The 17,131-nt window shown below is 41.6% G+C and overlaps 1 protein-coding gene across 1 annotated transcript in view; it reads left to right on the top strand.

Annotated features, from left to right (window-relative positions):
• Window positions 1-256: 256 nt before the first annotated feature.
• The window catches only part of eif3ea (eukaryotic translation initiation factor 3, subunit E, a), a 35,605-nt gene continuing 18,730 nt past the window's right edge, over window positions 257-17,131 (top strand). Inside the window, exons 1-7 of the mRNA XM_039805508.1 lie at window positions 257-393; window positions 1,591-1,708; window positions 1,952-2,069; window positions 5,176-5,218; window positions 6,238-6,342; window positions 13,578-13,703; window positions 14,014-14,138. Of these exons, the coding sequence (XP_039661442.1) occupies window positions 304-393; window positions 1,591-1,708; window positions 1,952-2,069; window positions 5,176-5,218; window positions 6,238-6,342; window positions 13,578-13,703; window positions 14,014-14,138 (725 nt within the window). The 5' untranslated portion in view covers window positions 257-303. The remainder of the gene's footprint in view (window positions 394-1,590; window positions 1,709-1,951; window positions 2,070-5,175; window positions 5,219-6,237; window positions 6,343-13,577; window positions 13,704-14,013; window positions 14,139-17,131) is intronic.

Below are 17,131 nucleotides of genomic sequence, written 5' to 3' on the forward strand. Positions count from 1 at the left end.
CGTGCTAGTCATTTAGAATCTATATCTATCTATCTATCTATCTATCTATCTATCTATCTATCTATCTATCTATCTATCTATCTATCTATCTATCTATCTATCTATCAATCAATCAATCAATCATAATTCGTAAGTATAGCGTGGCAAGACTTGGGATAGGCTACGTCATAATAGCCCTGTGAAATCAGCATCAGTCTTTTGTATGTATTTCACAGAGCCGTGGATGTTGAGAATGTCGCTGATTGGTCAGTCTCTCTTTACACAGCTGCAACACACATCCGTTTCCCTTTCCCCGGAGCAAAGATGGCGGAATACGACCTCACCACCAAAATTGCCCACTTTTTAGACCGTCATCTCGTTTTTCCTCTGTTGGAGTTCCTGTCTGTCAAAGAGGTACTGAATATATTAACACGTAAACATTTCGTTACATTTTTTTTGTGATTTCAAGAAACCATATAGGGCTTTTGAACAGTTTTAAAAGCCGTGTGCGCTAGGGAGTTGGTCACATTTTCTATAGCTGTGTAAAGTATCCACATGTAACCGGTAAGGAGCCGGAAATATAGTCTGCGTGCCTTCAAAATAAAAGCGAAAAAAAACACCATCGTTGACGAAAACGGGAAAACTATCGGGGAAAACGGAACAAAAGAAATAGCAGAACAACTCTCAAGCGATAAGATCGATGTATGTTGTGAAAATACACCAACTATATTACGAAAACATCATGATATGAAATAATTCGCACTATATCAAGACGGCTTAAGATTTTAATTGCTTTTTACTTTGAAAGTACAGTATCGGAAGTATTGCTATGATTATCACTAACTTACAGTGGTTGAGGCAGCCACGCGCTGTTTCAGCTTCAGCGCCTTTCCTAAACTCAGTAGTAGCAAAGCTCTTTGGTAGTAGCCAGGTTGTACCCATTGACATATATATAAGGTTGTACCCAGTTGTTCGTTTGTTCTCTCATACATGTCGGCACTCTGCGGGTCAGCGGTGTTGTCTCCCTGTAACTTACATAACCCTAACGTTATTGAAAAATGAAACGGTAACAGCTGGCCTCTCTCGGGCGATGCTAACCACTGGAAGCTATAATAAGTGGTTCATTTGCAATACTAACATACAATATTGTAGTGCATATTCAGGCAACTGTTGGGACGTATCACTTGACGGTTGGCAAATATGTTTTAACACTGTTCACAACTATTAGGGCCAGCAGGCACCCGCCAGGTTCGCATAAAGTAACGCTAGCGTTGGCTAGCTAACGGCTAGCTAACCTCTTGGTTGAATTAGAAAGCTAGCTAGCTAGCTAACACATCGGTTAGCTAGCTAGCTACTTCATCAGTTGACTGAAACTGATATGTGTAGTTGGCTCGCAGTGAATGTCGCTTCTGACACAAGTGAAGTTAAATATGTTATAATAACTAGCTAGTAACACACGAACAATAGCCAGCATGCCATTCTGTGTTGTCGAAGGTGGGGGTGGGGGGGGGTCTTTGTAACTTCCTGGTTCAAAACCTGGTTAGATAATAATATTGTACAAAATCACTCCCTCACCTTTTTTTGTTTTGAAATATTGGCCCCGTTTCTTAGATCTACAATGAGCAGGAGCTGCTTCATGGAAAACTGGACCTCCTCAGTGACACAAACATGGTGGACTTCGCCATGGATGTGTACAGAAGCCTTTTTTCTGAGAAGGAAATTCCCCATAGTAAGTGTTGAGTGTCTTGGTGGATACACTTCCTAATGCCCGTTTCTCTTAACAATGACACACACATAACCAAGGGAGATATTACTATTGCTGATGAGAAATCATAAAGGGTTGCTGCGCTATACCGCTCGGTCCATTCAGAATGTATTTAGCAGTAAACTTTGTTTCACAGCGAGTTCAGTGCTGGGGCGCTGCACAGTTATGAAGTTGCTGTAATGACTTTGTTTATCCTCCCTGTGTCAGCTCTGCGGGAGAAGAGGACAGAGGTTGTGGCCCAGCTGAAGCAGCTGCAGTCAGAGACAGAACCCATTGTGAAAATGTTTGAAGACCCAGAGACAACAAGGCAGATGCAGTCCACCAGGTAAAGCCTGTTCTCTTCTAATCAAGAGTAGTATATTTCCTCTTTTTATTTAATCATTATCCTGAAATAGGTTTTTATAAAAGGCGTGATTAGCCTTAATGAGTTTGTGAAATGTATTTCTAGTCTTACTTGCCCTGATTCTAGGTATTAGTAAAACCTGGACGGCACAGCAGCATTGCAGACGGATATTGTAGAGTCTGTGGAACTGCATTTTTGAATGAACCATTTATGAAGCCCTTTCAGGGCTTTTGTGAGTATAGACAGACGTAAAAAGAGGCCGACCCTAGATGTTGTGGTTAACTTTATTAAGACGGTTTTGTCGTCTACAGTGATTCAAATAGTTTGGTCACATTCTGTCTTTATTCTTCCTTAGTTTCTTGGCGAGCGTGTGTACACTTAATCAAAAGCATTTTTTTCCTTCCATTTTCATCGCTTTGTTTTAGTTGTGCTGTAGACATTTGTTTATTTAAGACACCGATTTGTAAGTAACTGTTACCTGAGATTTGAAGCCTGATAATCGCAACACTGACTTAGCACACGTCTATGTTATAGTTAGTTGGCTGTCAGGATGAAGATTGTTGAAAATCTTCCCTTTTGGATGAGGAGTCATGTGTCTGTCTTAAGTTCTACATTATTTTTCTTCATACCATTTGGATTTGTAAAACAATAGGAAACTCATCTGGGGTCAATGAGGAATTCTCTCTGAAGCCAAACGACACGCAACCGTTTTATTCCACCATTGTGACCTAAAATATGCTTGATGCAGTTGCGTGTCTTTAACATTATTTGTGCATTAAATGATCATCCAGTGCTGGAATTGAGAAATGGGTTGATATTTTAACCCCAATGCCCTTTCCGTTGGCATTAATACACAGGGATCCACAAAGTATTTTTACAGGGCAATAGAACCTAATGGTCTAAGTACTTTTATTGAACAGTTAGCTAATAGGCCTATATGCCTTACCAGGCTTTATTTGGACAACTACTGAAACCAGAAACAAAGCCCAGCTATTATAATAGATCATGTTATTATAAGACACACACACTGTGGATTAAGATAATCATTAGGGTGATCTATGATTTGTGTTCTCATTTGTTTGGACTTGTTAAAGCAATGAATGCCACTTTTTGGGATTTTTGAGTCACCATGCTGCCGATGCCTCCTTGACGTTTTCAGCGCAGAAGGTGGCAGTAATGCTGTGCAGACATTTTTCATGAACAGATGCCACTTGTTGGACAGCCCAGCAGACTGACTCTCATCTTAATCTCATAACAAGTGCATAGCAAAAATATACGATACTTTGTATCAATGTTAAGACACTTTGTGCCCATTTGTGTCTGTGAAGAGGGATACATCATAGATTTAAACAGTAAAGTTAAAAAAGAGCATTTTTGTGCTGACATGGGTGCTGTGACCTCAGATAAGTGGTCAGGATATGTGTTCCTATAATGCACAGCAGGCTGACATTCCACGCTACAGGGACGTCACCCAGGAGCATTTATAGAAGGTCTTTCGTTGGCCTACAAGTAGGGCTGAACGATTTCTGAAAATCTAATAGCGATTTTTTTTTTTCCCTCAAAAATATTGCAATTTAATATGCGATTATTTTTGAAGCTCTTTGTCTTCTGTATTATTCAACAAAGACAAACAATAAATCATTGTATAGTATGAACAACACAAGATTAGATAGATTAAACCAACTGTTGGAGGCCAGGTCTGTATGTGATGATGAAATTCGGTGATGCATGAATTTATATGAATGACGTCTTTTATTGAACTACTTCAATCACAGTAGTATATATGAGCACTGACCAAGCCTGGTGTAAACATTCATATGGAAGTCAGAAACAAATCACACAAACTAAAGTGCAGATTGCAGAAATATAAAAACAAATATGTGACTTTACTACACTTGGTAGTATTTAGATTATTGAATTATTATTTACTGTAATAAACATATGTGAACTAGAGGTGGGAATCACCAGAGGCCTTACGATACGATATCATCACGATACTTATGTCACGATACAATATTATTGCGATTTCAAACATATTGCAAAATTCTGCGATATATTGCAATTCATTACCTTTTTTCCAACTTCAAATTTTTCCAAAGTTTTAAATTATGTCCCCAAAAGGAAACTTTGTCATCGTCTGTTTTATCTAAAGAGATGCATTTCTCTGTTTGTTCATCTCACTTCAATTGTATTGCTGCAAAATCAGATTGTCAAGCAGACAAACTGACCAACACATATAGAATCAAAGATCCATCCTTGGCGTATCGATACAGTATTGCCACAGAAAATATTGCGATACTATGCTGTATTGATTTTTCTAAAATCTAAAAGTTTTAAACTACAACTCAGAGTTGTTTGAATGACAGAAATCTGCTCAAGGTACGGCGTAGCGTTAGCGTGCTGAGTTGATGCTTTCTCTGCGGAGTGCAGACTGATTTGCTCTCGCGAGTCACGTGACCAAATCGCAGCCTTTGCGATTTAGGAAATCGCGCTGTAACATATCGCGATATTATGGCAAATGCAATTAATCGTTCAGCCCCTACCTACAAGCACAGACAGCCTGTCCTGAAGCAGTGACGAATCCTGCCTCAGCCTAAATAAGATTCCGTTAACACACATCACACACGGGGCAGCAAATACACACTCATTCGTTCACATTACTGAAGTGAACATACCCAAGAATCGCACATAGTTTCGATGTGGTGTCCACGCTAATAGCAAGATTTTAGGTTACAGGCGATGTAGTTTTGGATACAACTGTTTAGAAGAGCCAGCGCATATCTTTTATTTTTGACGAAGCCCGAAGACTCTGTGCTGAGAAATCAGTATTCACTTTCCTCACCAGACATCATTTCTCCAACATGGCTAGCATAGATTTGTTATAGCCAAACCAAATGCAATAAACAGCCCATCACACTGTTTTAAAAGTGAAATGGTCTTTGTTTATGTACAGCTCTTGATTTAGACCAGAAGTGGAAAAATATACCTGAATAGGACTCAAAACACCAGGATGTCAGCCAAACGGCGGCTCAAGTTGAATGGCCTCTCACTGCAGGAACTGTCTTGCTTTCTTTTCTTTTTTTTGCAGGGATGGACGAATGCTCTTTGACTATTTGGCAGAAAAACATAACGTAAGTTGCCCTGATTTGCTGACATCTCACTTCTTTACTGCATTTCCCATGGCTCTTGTGTGAACCCATGGTTGTTCTAGAGGCAAAGTGGGAGGGGCAGGCCGAGCAGGGAAATCCAGAATTACTTCCCAAAACCCTTAACTCATTTTCAGGGTTTGTATGGCTTGCACAAATTCTGCGGACATTTACATTCTGTGGTGAATTGTTAAGAATAAACGGAGTAGCTCGGGACTCGTGGATGGAGCCGCAAGAATGCCGGAGGTTCTATATTTACGGTGATGTTTGGCTTCTTACCCTCCCCTCCGTCGGTCCCCTCCCACTCCGGTATCCCGCTGACCTGCATGCTGTCCTCAGTGCTCCTCCACACAGCCCAGGCTCAGGGCCCCTCAGCATGCTCTGGGAAAGGCTCGGCCTGCCCCGGAGCACCCACTGTCTGTCACACTCCTACTGAATCTTAGCGAATTTCCTGACGTCAGGGCACACTGCTGTGAGATACCGGACAGCAGGAAGGACAGTTAAATATAGGAAGACAAGTAGCTTGAAATGTTAGCCATATATATATGCATTTCTAATTTAGTTCACATGACCACCACTTCTTGGCAGATTTGTCACAAAAGTTAAATATTATCTTGCCATTCATGGCAAAATACCACTGATATGCCCCAGCGGTGTTTACGCTATATTCATTTAGCAGTGGTGTGCCACCACAGCAGGAGCAAATATGTTACTGCTACAAATAGATCAGAAATCAAAATGAGATGTGCAATTTAGCTACGATGGTGAGAATACATATGATGTAGCCCAGCTGTTTCAGAAGTAATCTTTTTGTGTCGATTATACCACCCTAAGCGCTGCAACACCAGTAGGTGACCCGAAACTGGGATTTCCTTAGGCACCACAGCTGCATGAAATTACTGAGCAAGCACGCCGTTGATTTAAAAATGTCTTGTTTGACTTGGTCTGACGGTTCACATTTTCTCTGTTTTTTGATATTGATGCTCTCGTATTCCTCCTTGAAGTTTCGTCAGGAGTACTTGGACACGCTGTACAGATATGCCAAGTTCCAGTATGAGTGTGGAAACTACTCTGGTGCTGCAGAATACCTCTACTTCTTCCGTGTCCTGGTAAGTTTTCAACGTTTTCCATTGACAGTCAACAGCAGTTAACATTAATAGTGAAGTTTGTTTGATAACCGTACACCTTACCTCACATAACACACTGTCTGCAGTATTTCACTATCCCCATTTATGTACCGGCTTTAGGCATTTCTCTGACACATTAAAATTAAACCTCACATTATGTTTGCTACGTTGCTTTAATTCCTCAAAAGGCCAATGCTTGCATAGCAGAGGAAGAGAACACTTAAAAGTAATTGAATGTGAAAAGCTTACGTCATTGCCTATTCAATTCCCTGCACGTCTTTTGTATTAGGGGGGAGACTGCTGCTCTAAGACTTGAGTAGGATCTTTTACTGGGCCAAGTGATCAGTGGTGGACTGCATAATCTGTCTGTAGTCTTCTCACGAGGCGGCCTCCGTAGACAGCTTATTGATTTGAGTGCTGTGGCAAGAGAGTCCCCTCCTCACGACTTCTGAGCTTATGGTGTGCTTAAGTTATGCAAGGCATCTCTTAGTTGGCATCGGGAGGGCTACACGCATTTGGCAAGGTGTTTCAGGGAGGCTGCGCACAGATGATGTCTTCATTATAGGAACACGCCGACTTATTGGGAATTTAGCTTATTCACCGTAACCCCCAGAGTTGGACAAGTCGATACATACCCTTCTCATCTCAGTACGTGCTGTAAGGCTGTCTGACGCCGCCAGCGGCATCAGGCCAGCACAGAACATGCAGGTGAATGGTTCCAGTAATCCTACTGCTCCGAATTGTGACAAAAGTGACAAAATAACGCCAACGTGTTCCTATTTACATTAGGGTTGGGTACCGAAACCCGGTTCCACTATGGTACCGGTTCCTACGCAAACGGTAGTATTCGGACCGGATTAGAACGCGAATTTCGGTTCCTCATTTCGGTTCTGACTGAAATATTTTCCCTCTGTCGCTCCGGACAGCGGCAGACTCTTTTTTTTTTTTTTTCTTTCTCCCTTTTCTGCCAAGTGGCGCACGTGCCCGCTCGCGGTGTGAAGCGCGTCTCCGCGCTATTCCCCCGACATGCACTCTACAATCACAGCTGATAGACGGCTTTTTGTACACACTCTGAAACGGACCTAAAAATATCACCCTTTCTCTGTAGTCTACCGTTAGCTAGCTACCGTAAATGTAGGCTACTTTTAAAATGGCATATTTTCCCTCTGGGCTCACCAAAACGGACGTGAAAGCATATTATCCATTCACTGACTACACGTGATCGCTAGTAAACATATTACACTTCCTCTGCTAGTCTATCGTTCAGGACAAGAGCCTGTAGCCTGGTGGTGGGGGAGGCGAGACAGCCTCCCCAAATTGTCTGCCCTTTCAAACTCCTACCTGGGTGTGTACAGACCTCTCCTGGTGTACAGTTTTCTCCTGGGCAGGACATGCCATAAGTCAGGAGAGGTGTCCTATCTTGCCAAATATGGTCATTTTTCTGCAAAAGAACTGCTAAAGTTTGAAGCTGGTTGGCATACCAACTCAACATTTATTTTGTTGGTACTTGTTAATAGTGTAACTGTTATTTGTTAAATTATTGTAGCTGTGAGTTAGGTGACTTAGGTTTACTTATTATATATTTAAGTACTTTAAAACGTTAATATATTGTTAAATTTTCAATTTAAAAAAAAACTATAAAAAGCCTTCTTTTATGACATTTTTCAGTTTTTCAAGAATCGGTTTAGGAATCGGAATCGTTTTAAAAGTACCGGTTTGGCATCGGAATCGTAAAAATCCAAACGGTACCCAACGCTAATTTACATGTCACAGCGTGTACAAAAAACAACGTAACATGAGACACAGCCGTCTTCTAACCGTAAACAAACCGGGGACTATATTCTCAGGTGGAAGAATATAGTACTTGGGTGGAATGATTTGCTTTGCAGCAACCTGTCTGAGAATATAGTTCCCGGTTTGTTTACGGTTAGATGACGGCTGTGTCTCATGTTACGTTGTTTTTTGTACATGCTGTGACTCTACAAATCACAACATGTAAACAGGAACATGTTGGCATTATTTTGTCACTTATTCGGAGCAGTAGGCTAGTTGGCACCGGTTACCTCCAGGATCTGTGCTAGGCTTAGCTAGCGCTAGGGGCGTCAGACAGAGTTACAACACGCACAGAGATGAGAAGGGTATGTATGGACTTGTCTAACTCTAGGGGTTAGGTTGAATAAGCTAAAGTCCCAATAAGTCAGCGTGTTCCATGTGTTCCGTGCGCCATCCAAGTTAGCCATTGTTAGCTAGTAGTTGATAACAACGCATTGAGCTGTTTTTATTTTTTGTGTGTGTCTATAAACAGCGTGACAACATGTTGACGGGTAGAGGTTGGACAGTACTTTGCGTAGATTTAATGATCCACAAATGAGACAGAAGTGCTAATAAACCACATTACTACAGCTTTCACTACTGTTGGTGAACGCAGCAGCAGCCATGTTCGATTTCGACGTCGGCTTGCTCGGTGTACCGTGAGGTTCTCCGACTTCCCAACTTGGAACACATGTCATCGTTCTTTTTTTTTTTGGTAATGTCAGATTTGAAGGGTTAAAGGACCACGATGCAGTTAACTTAGATTAATGCTCCATTCAAGAAAAAAAAAACAAACATATTTCCAGTAGAAATTGTGCTCTATTGTGACTCCTTTGATGTTATCTTGCATCAAGTGTTAGTAAGTTCAACTCGACTGTACGTCTCGTAATGACCAGTGGAACCAGCCTGCATAGTCCGTGGTTTCCAAGTGTCACTCACTTGTCCTCCTGCTTTTGTTTGTCTTTGGTTCAACATTTAGCTTTGCGGCAAAGCGAAGGACTCGTGCCAAAACCAGCCCTGAAAGAATGGGCAAGAATAAGATCAACATTTTGTCTATTCATTAGGGCAGAAAACATTAGGACCAGCTTTTCGTTCCTATTCTAATTGGCATTTGATACTGCGCTGCCTAGCTTCTTGTCTTTTGGATGTCAGGGACTCTGGCTAGTCATCCCCATTCACTATGTTTGAGTGTCCCCTCCCGAAGAACTTGGCAGGGACTCCGAGCGATGATGAACCCTCTGCCCTACAAGCAACTCTCTTAACCCAAAGCAGTTTGGTAGTTCATTTGATGGGGTTTTCACTGATCTGCTCCAATCTGTAGAAGGAAGAGTTGCTTCCGAGACAAGCTGACGGGTAATTCACCCAAGCTTTCCACTTACGCTCCCGACCAAGAAAAGGCATTAAGTCTTCAAAAGCTTGCATCGGATATGTCCCACTGTTCCAACAACAGTTGTTTATGGCTTTGCAACTCAGTCTAAATAAACCAAAATTGCTATAATTGAGGTATGTTGTTCGAAGTCCAGCACAGCTTTTCTTTTCTTTTGACTCCTCAAATTGTTATACCCCTCATTTTCAGTTCCAGGCAGATCAGGCTCTGAAACTAGATATCTGTTGCTTACTCCTTGACAATGCAAGAGGCTTTTTAGACGAGGAAAAGGTAGAAATGGATTTCATTAGTGGGAGCCTGTATACTGCTCTTCCCCCCCCCCCTTTTTTTTTTGGTGTTTTGTGGACCCCCCATCCTCACAGGCCCCTTGTCTGTCTCTCCCTCCCCCGTACGGGAGAGGTGAGGCTCCATAAAGTCATTTAACGTGGGAAACCCAGTCAATTAAACGAAGGAAGCCAGCCTTGCAAAATCCATGCCTCAGGTCTTGTTACAGTGTGGCCTAGCCCGAAAAGAGCAACTTATTCATATCATCACTTAATGCAGGGATTGGATGTTAAGAATAAAGATTGAGTATCCCGACGGATCCCCAGCACAGTAAATTTATTGTTGCTGGTCAGTCAGCGAAAATGTGCCCATTTCACAAACCAATGGAAACTTAAGGTAACTGCTGGAAATACCCAGGTATTGAAACTTTTCTAGCGTGGCCACTAGTGAAAGCGTGTGTGTGTGTGTGTGTGTGTGTGTGTGTGTGTGTGTGTGTGTGTGTGTGTGTGTGTGTGTGTGTGTGTGTGTGTGTGTGTGTGTGTGTGTGTGTGTGTGTGTGTGTGTGTGTGTGTGTGTGTGTGTGTGTGTGTGTGTGTGGAAAGCTGCCATAATGACCTGGAGGTCAGCCAAACGTAGCAGGCAGGGACTTCCAAGAGAGGGAAAAATACAAACAAGACACTTTCAACTGATGAAACGCTGACCTTTCTACTGGCAGTGGAGCCGATTTTTTTTTTTTTTTTTTTTTTTTCTCTCGCTGTTACAATACTGATCTTTCTTGTGACTTCTCCACACACACACACAAAAAAAATCATTCATAATGGACTTGAGTTGTGCTCTGTGATCAAAGAAACTCTGCTGCTCTACTGAATGGATGGACACACCGTCTTACTGTGTTCTCCTTTGGGGGAATACTACAGGAGATTTCCCAAAATATTTTCCCCTTACTTCCACCGTCTCAAATTCTAACAGTTTGTTGAAATGTTTTTCCAAGTAAAAAAAAAAAAAAAACCCAAAACGAATAATCTTACCAATTTGAGGGGTCCTAACGGAAACCTGCTCTTTTTTTTTTTTTTGTGTTTCCTCTACTTGTACATCTGTCGTGTCTCACAGTCCACTTCAGCGGCTGTCCAACGGTGTACGGGGGTGTATGGTTAGGATCTAGGTTTCTCTGGCCGTTCAGCAGACACCCACCCTGAACTTCCTGCTTGACTCATGTCATTGCGTCTGGCGTTTGGTGTTATCGTGAACTACTGTGGCACAGAGTTTCCCATGAGCCCTAGGGTGTAGTCCAATGTCCACTACAGAGTGATTGCCTTGCTGAGCTTCAGAGGCATTCTCAACCTGTGTTTCATTACCGGATTCTTTTTTTTTTTTTTTTTGTGTTTGTCTAAGTCTGTTCTGGAAATCAGAAACAGTAGCCTGCGTTTTGGAGAGTGATTATCCTCACAAAGATGTGTCTTGTTAGCGTCAGTTCATATTTCAGCCTCATTAACTTGTGATAACTACAGAGTTGTCCCGAGTCGCTGAAGGTAATGGATGGAGATTATTGCAATTATCATTGTCGAGACTGAAGTGGCGTAAAGTTTGCAAAAAAACAATGTTTATAAAGCAAATCTCACTGGAAACACGTACTCACATTTAATTTATATTAGGCACTATTGTTTGGCAGGTTAGTTAGTGTCATGTTTTACATGCTTGACGACCAGCCCAGGACATTTCTTGGGGATTCTTAATTCTTGGGGTTTTCAGTCTCCTCACTAAAGCTGCAGTCTGTCGTATTAAGTATCAATGGATAGTTGTATTAATTAAATTGATTTTTTTTTTTTTACATATTATTTCGCCAATAAGATCAACAAAATATTCAATGACTAATGCCCATCACAAGGTACCCAGTCCCAAGTGGTTTCTTCAGACTTTCTAAGGAATTCTACACAAACTGAGATTCCTTTATCATACTGCAGCTTGTTCTTACGTAAATCAACAGAACGTGGGGAACCTTGGGAAGGGATGATGTCGTTTTTTTTTTTTTTTTTTAAATCAAAGCTTGTACTGTATAATTGCTTCACCAACCAGCATTGTGCAGCAACAATGTCACGTTGCAATAGATCCTGAAACATTCTCAAAAGGAATGTGTTCCGTGGTCGGTGCAGATTTTCCTTCCACCCCTTTGTGAAGTGCTAGGTGTGTCTGCCCCACCCATCAGATTGGTTGTTATTCTTTCAGGTTGGTGGTCAGCTTATCTTTCAATTAATTGAAGTTAATGGCACAATTTTGGCATTTAGGTGTGGAATGTTGGAGGACCCAAATATTTGTTTTACGATTTTTGTTGGTGATATAAATGGTCTTTTAATTTTTTTTTTAAATGCTAATAATGATGAATTTGACCACTGCTGTGTCATGGTATGCTAATGTCAAAGCTAGTCTTTAGGTTTGTGATTATGTCTCCTTTTTTCATAGTGGTGAATAAAAGCCAGGATATCTGGAGATATGCTGCATCAATTTTGACCATGCTTTTGTCTTTGGCGTGTACCCCAACTTTATGTAACCATATTGCTAAATTGCTGCAATACTGAAAACAGGACAAATGTCATTTGAAATGGCCAGCAGGGGAAGAGTCAACTGGTTGCAAAAAGAAGTCCGATTGTATAGACGTCCTTTAGAAAATTGCCCCTACTTCTCACTTGATTTTTATTACCTTAATTAACATTTTCCTAACAAGTTTATGGGCTCATTCACTAGTTTCAAGTCTCCAATACAGCATCTTGTTCATTTTGTAAATGTTGGTCCCATTAAAGTAAAATAGATATCCCAAACCCCACCCTAAATGTTCCTGTACTTTCTGAAAGTACTACCCTCCGATCAGGGACTTTTTGGGGGGTAAAAAGGCCCTCGAAAATGTCCCCAGAACTTAATTTAGATCCTGGTCCCTGTGGTCCAAACACAATGAATTCCTCAAAAGGTCTGTGGGGAAAGTTTCTGTGGTCGAAAAGCAGTGAAACATTGATTACACAATAACACTTTAGATAAGTAATCCAGAACAATAAATTGTTGAAAATAGCATGATTACATTGTTGATTACATTACAGCAGTCCTCAATTGTTTGTCTCAGTTGTATCTTAACCATGTCATATGATACTTCAGTACACAACAAACCAATAATCCTGGGACCACTACAGATGAACATTTAATTTTCAGGAATTCACATTATAGATACTACCGCTGACTTTCCCTTAACTGTTTGGTCACAATTTAGCGCAATGACTTTACACGGTCCAGCCATGCACTAAGTTTGTACTAGATACTAACCTATCATGCAGGCATTGAGTCTGTCTGTCATGCAGATATCCCGTTAGTTTTTTAAGACCTTCAGCATTACCCTATTAAGTAAGCTCCTTTACCCTATGTAGTAATCTCGCATCAAACTGCATGGTCAACTGCAATGCGGTGGTTCTAGTATCTAAAATGCAGCAAATTTTGTTTTATTAAAAGCTAATCAGCCTTTCACGAGACATTTCTCATTTACTGTCAAGTTCCATTTCCTGAGGATGACATAATTTAATCCATTCATCCAGTATAAATAAGAAATGTGACTGCACCGTGTAGCAGTGACACTGAAGCCAAGCAAGTAGTGGCAAGCTCAAGCCCAGTCTCACTGTGTTTGCCAACCCGTAAGTAAAATGTGTAAATACTGTTGTTTGTATGTTATAGTATTGTGTGCTTCAGGTTTTAACCGTGCACCGTGTCTGTTCCCAAGGTCCCATCTACAGACAGGAATGCCCTGAACTCTCTGTGGGGCAAGCTGGCCTCTGAGATCCTGATGCAGAACTGGGAGGCTGCCATGGAGGACCTCACCCGCCTGAGAGAGACAATCGATAACAATGTAAATGCCCCACTTCTCAGAATTTGATACCACATTTAGATTCACTTACATGGACTCTCATATTGACATTTCACTTTCACTAGAGCTCTGCTGTGGCATCTTACTCCTTACCCACACACACGCTCATCTGACTACTTAAGATCCTGGATTTGAGTACGAAGTGGTTGCATGTTTGATTGATGGTCATTGAGGATGCCAGAACACTTGAATAACTTTTTTTTTTTTTTTTAAATAAGAAAGCTTTTATATGACTGGTGAAACGTGTTTATTATTAAAATGGGATTTTTGGTCTGTCTCTTTGTCTGTCCAGTCTGTCACGTCCCCTCTGCAGTCTCTCCAGCAGAGGACATGGCTCATTCACTGGTCTCTCTTTGTCTTCTTCAACCACCCCAAGGGCAGAGACAATATCATTGAGCTCTTTCTGTATCAGCCACAGTAAGTAACATTTGTTATTTATTATTTAATTTAGTGTCTTTTTAACCACCGCTTTTACATCCAGGAGATTTGCGAAATGTTGGCAAGAATACCTGGAAGTTGTGAAGATAAGATCCGATTCCACAAAACAAAGACAACAGGAAAGGCAAAGAGAAAATATCCAGTGAGTTCTCTGTGCGAAAATGCCTGGTTCATTGCCAGAGGAGAATGGCCAGACTGGTTTGAGCTTATAGAAAGGCAACAGTGACTCAAATAATCACTTGTTACAACCGAGATATGCAGTAGATCATCTCTGAATGCACAACTCGTGGAACCTTGAAGCAGATGGGCTAAAGCAGCAGAAGACCACATCGGGTGCCACTCCTGTCAGCTAAGACCAGGAAACTGAGGCTACAACTGGCACGGGCTCCCTAGAATTGGACAGAAAATTTGAAAAACGTTGCCTGGTCTGCTGAGTCTTGATTTCTGCTTCGGCACATAGATGGTAGGGTCAGAATTTGGCATAAACAACATGAAAGCATGACTCCATCCTGCCTTGTATCAATAGTTCAAGTTGTTGGTGGTTGTGTTTTGTGTGGGGGATATTTTCTTGGCACACTTGTGGCCCTTAGTACCAATTGAGCATTGTCCAAATGCCACACTCTGAGTATTGTTACTTACCATATACAGTACATCCCTTTCTGACCACAGCCATGCCCATCTTCTAATGGCTACTTCCAGCAAGATAATGCGCCGTGTCACAGAGCTCAAATCTTCTCAACCTGGTTTCTTGAACATGACAATGACTTCACTGTACTCAAATGGCCTCCACAGTCACCAGATCTCAATCCAATGGAGCCTTTCAGATGTGGGGGAATGGGAGATTTGCATCATGGATTGTGCAGCCGACAAATCTGCAGCAACTGCGTGATGATATCATGTCAATATGGACCAAAATCGCTGAGGAATGTTTCCTGCAGTTTGTTGTCTCTATGCCACGAAGAATTAAGGCAGTTCTGAAGGCAAAAGAAGAGACAGCAGGTCTCATATTTCAGACACTGCAATGTTATACATTGTTCGTCTGCTATTTTGTTACTAAATTCACTTCTGAGACTTTTTAATGTCAGAAATCAACTATATAAAGCTCAAATCCGTTTTACGAAAATTTATGGCTAATTGCAAATTTGGTAAGATGTGTTGGACTTCATGAGCTCCACACAGTTGGACGAGACAGCGGCAGCCCGCTGCGTTCCATACCCAGAGCAAAGTCACTTTCTGGGTTACTGGACTACCGGGGGCCCGCATAACTATAGTATATTTACAGTTTGAATTTCGTCACAGCATTTATATCGCAGCTACCCCAAGGTCTTACAAAACTAATGGTCCGATTTCAATTTAATGCATTTTTGTGAATTTGAGGGGTCTTATTAGGAGGAGCTGCTAACTACGTGTCCCATTTAATCCTATGGGAAAAGATTGCCGCTACACTTTCGGCATAACTACAGTATATTTACATTTTGAATTTTGTCACAGCATTTATATCACAGCTATCCTAAGGTCTTACAAAGCTAACACTTTTGTCCGATTTCAATTTAATGCATTTTTGTGAATTTCAGAGGTCTCGTTAGGAGGAGGCTAGCTAGCTCTCATTGATAGAGCTCCATCCAGCTCACTGCGGGCTCTATCAATGAGACTTGCGGACAAGAGGCGTTTATTTCCCCGATCGCTTGTTTAAATAACTCAACACACATATCCATTATAAGATTAATTTGAACCTGTGGTAGATTGCGGGTGTAACAAGCTCGCTGACCGCGCTCTCCCTCACACACACCGGCCATTTAGCAGGAAGAGGGGAGGGAGAGCAGCGAGCTGCAGGTCCTGGATCTCTGTCATGGCAGTGGGAAATTTGGTAGTCCAGTAACCCAGAAACGTTGACTTTGCGCGGGTATGTGTATGAGTGCTGTGGGCTGCCGGTCGTAACGGAGCTCAATCTATCTCACAGCGGGCCGGGGTCTGTGAAGGAGGACAGTCCGGGTGGTGAGGCAGCACCGGCCGCTGTCACGTTAGCCTGCGGAGCTCCTGAACTCCGACACACAGTTGGACAAAATTTGCAATTAGCCATCAATTTTCGTAAAACGGCACATATTTGACCTCTACATAGTTGATTTCTCGCATAAAAAAAGTCTCAGAAGTGAATTTAGTGATGAAATAGCAGACAAACAATGTATAAAATTTCTGAGATCTGTGCGACCTAGATTCACAAGACAAACTGGTCCCAGATCAGTCAGTGGCCTATGTAAGTTTTGGGGCGTTACAAAGATAGAAGGTAGAGCCAAATAAGGTAGGAGTTGAAGAGTTGACGTCAACTTTTAGCTTTGTTGAGATTCGCCCATTTTCAGCGGCAGTTTCAAATTGTGAGATTTGCAGAGGAAAGAGGTGTCAATGGGACTCTGAGATTCTCTGTATGTCCTTTTTACCCACCGAACTGTCGTAATTCAACTATGACAAGGTAAACTCGGTTTTGCCTTCTATCACCCCCAAACTACTTTTAGCTTTCTTTGGCCCAGCAGCAGCGGTGACACATTGAAAGCTGTGTGCCCGAAACTTTGGTCCTACTCTCAGGCTTTTTCATCCCTCAGGAGTTTGCAGACATGGAAATGACCATATAGTGATTCGGCATAGTTGTTTTGGTAAATTCAATAAAAAGCTGCCAAGTTATACTTCCGATAGACTGTACAGCAACTTAGAGCCTCTGTGTATTTTGATGATGGTTGTTCAGTTACGCTATGCACCGTATGCGTGTGGTTTTGATATTTCAAATTTTATATTTGTTTTATTCCGTGGGTTCATATTAAAGTATATTGTATTGAAAAGTTCTAAGAGGATTTGGAGAAAAGCTCAGTCATTTTACAACAAACTTGATTTAGAGAAAACCATTTGCTTTAATAACACATTTTTGGGTGGTGGGCTTCTTCATGAACCCCGCTGGTATTTTTAAAGTGGTTTCAGAAGTG

The sequence above is a fragment of the Perca fluviatilis genome, chromosome 7, assembly GCF_010015445.1.
Source record: "Perca fluviatilis chromosome 7, GENO_Pfluv_1.0, whole genome shotgun sequence".
In the NCBI taxonomy this organism is placed as follows: domain Eukaryota; kingdom Metazoa; phylum Chordata; class Actinopteri; order Perciformes; family Percidae; genus Perca; species Perca fluviatilis.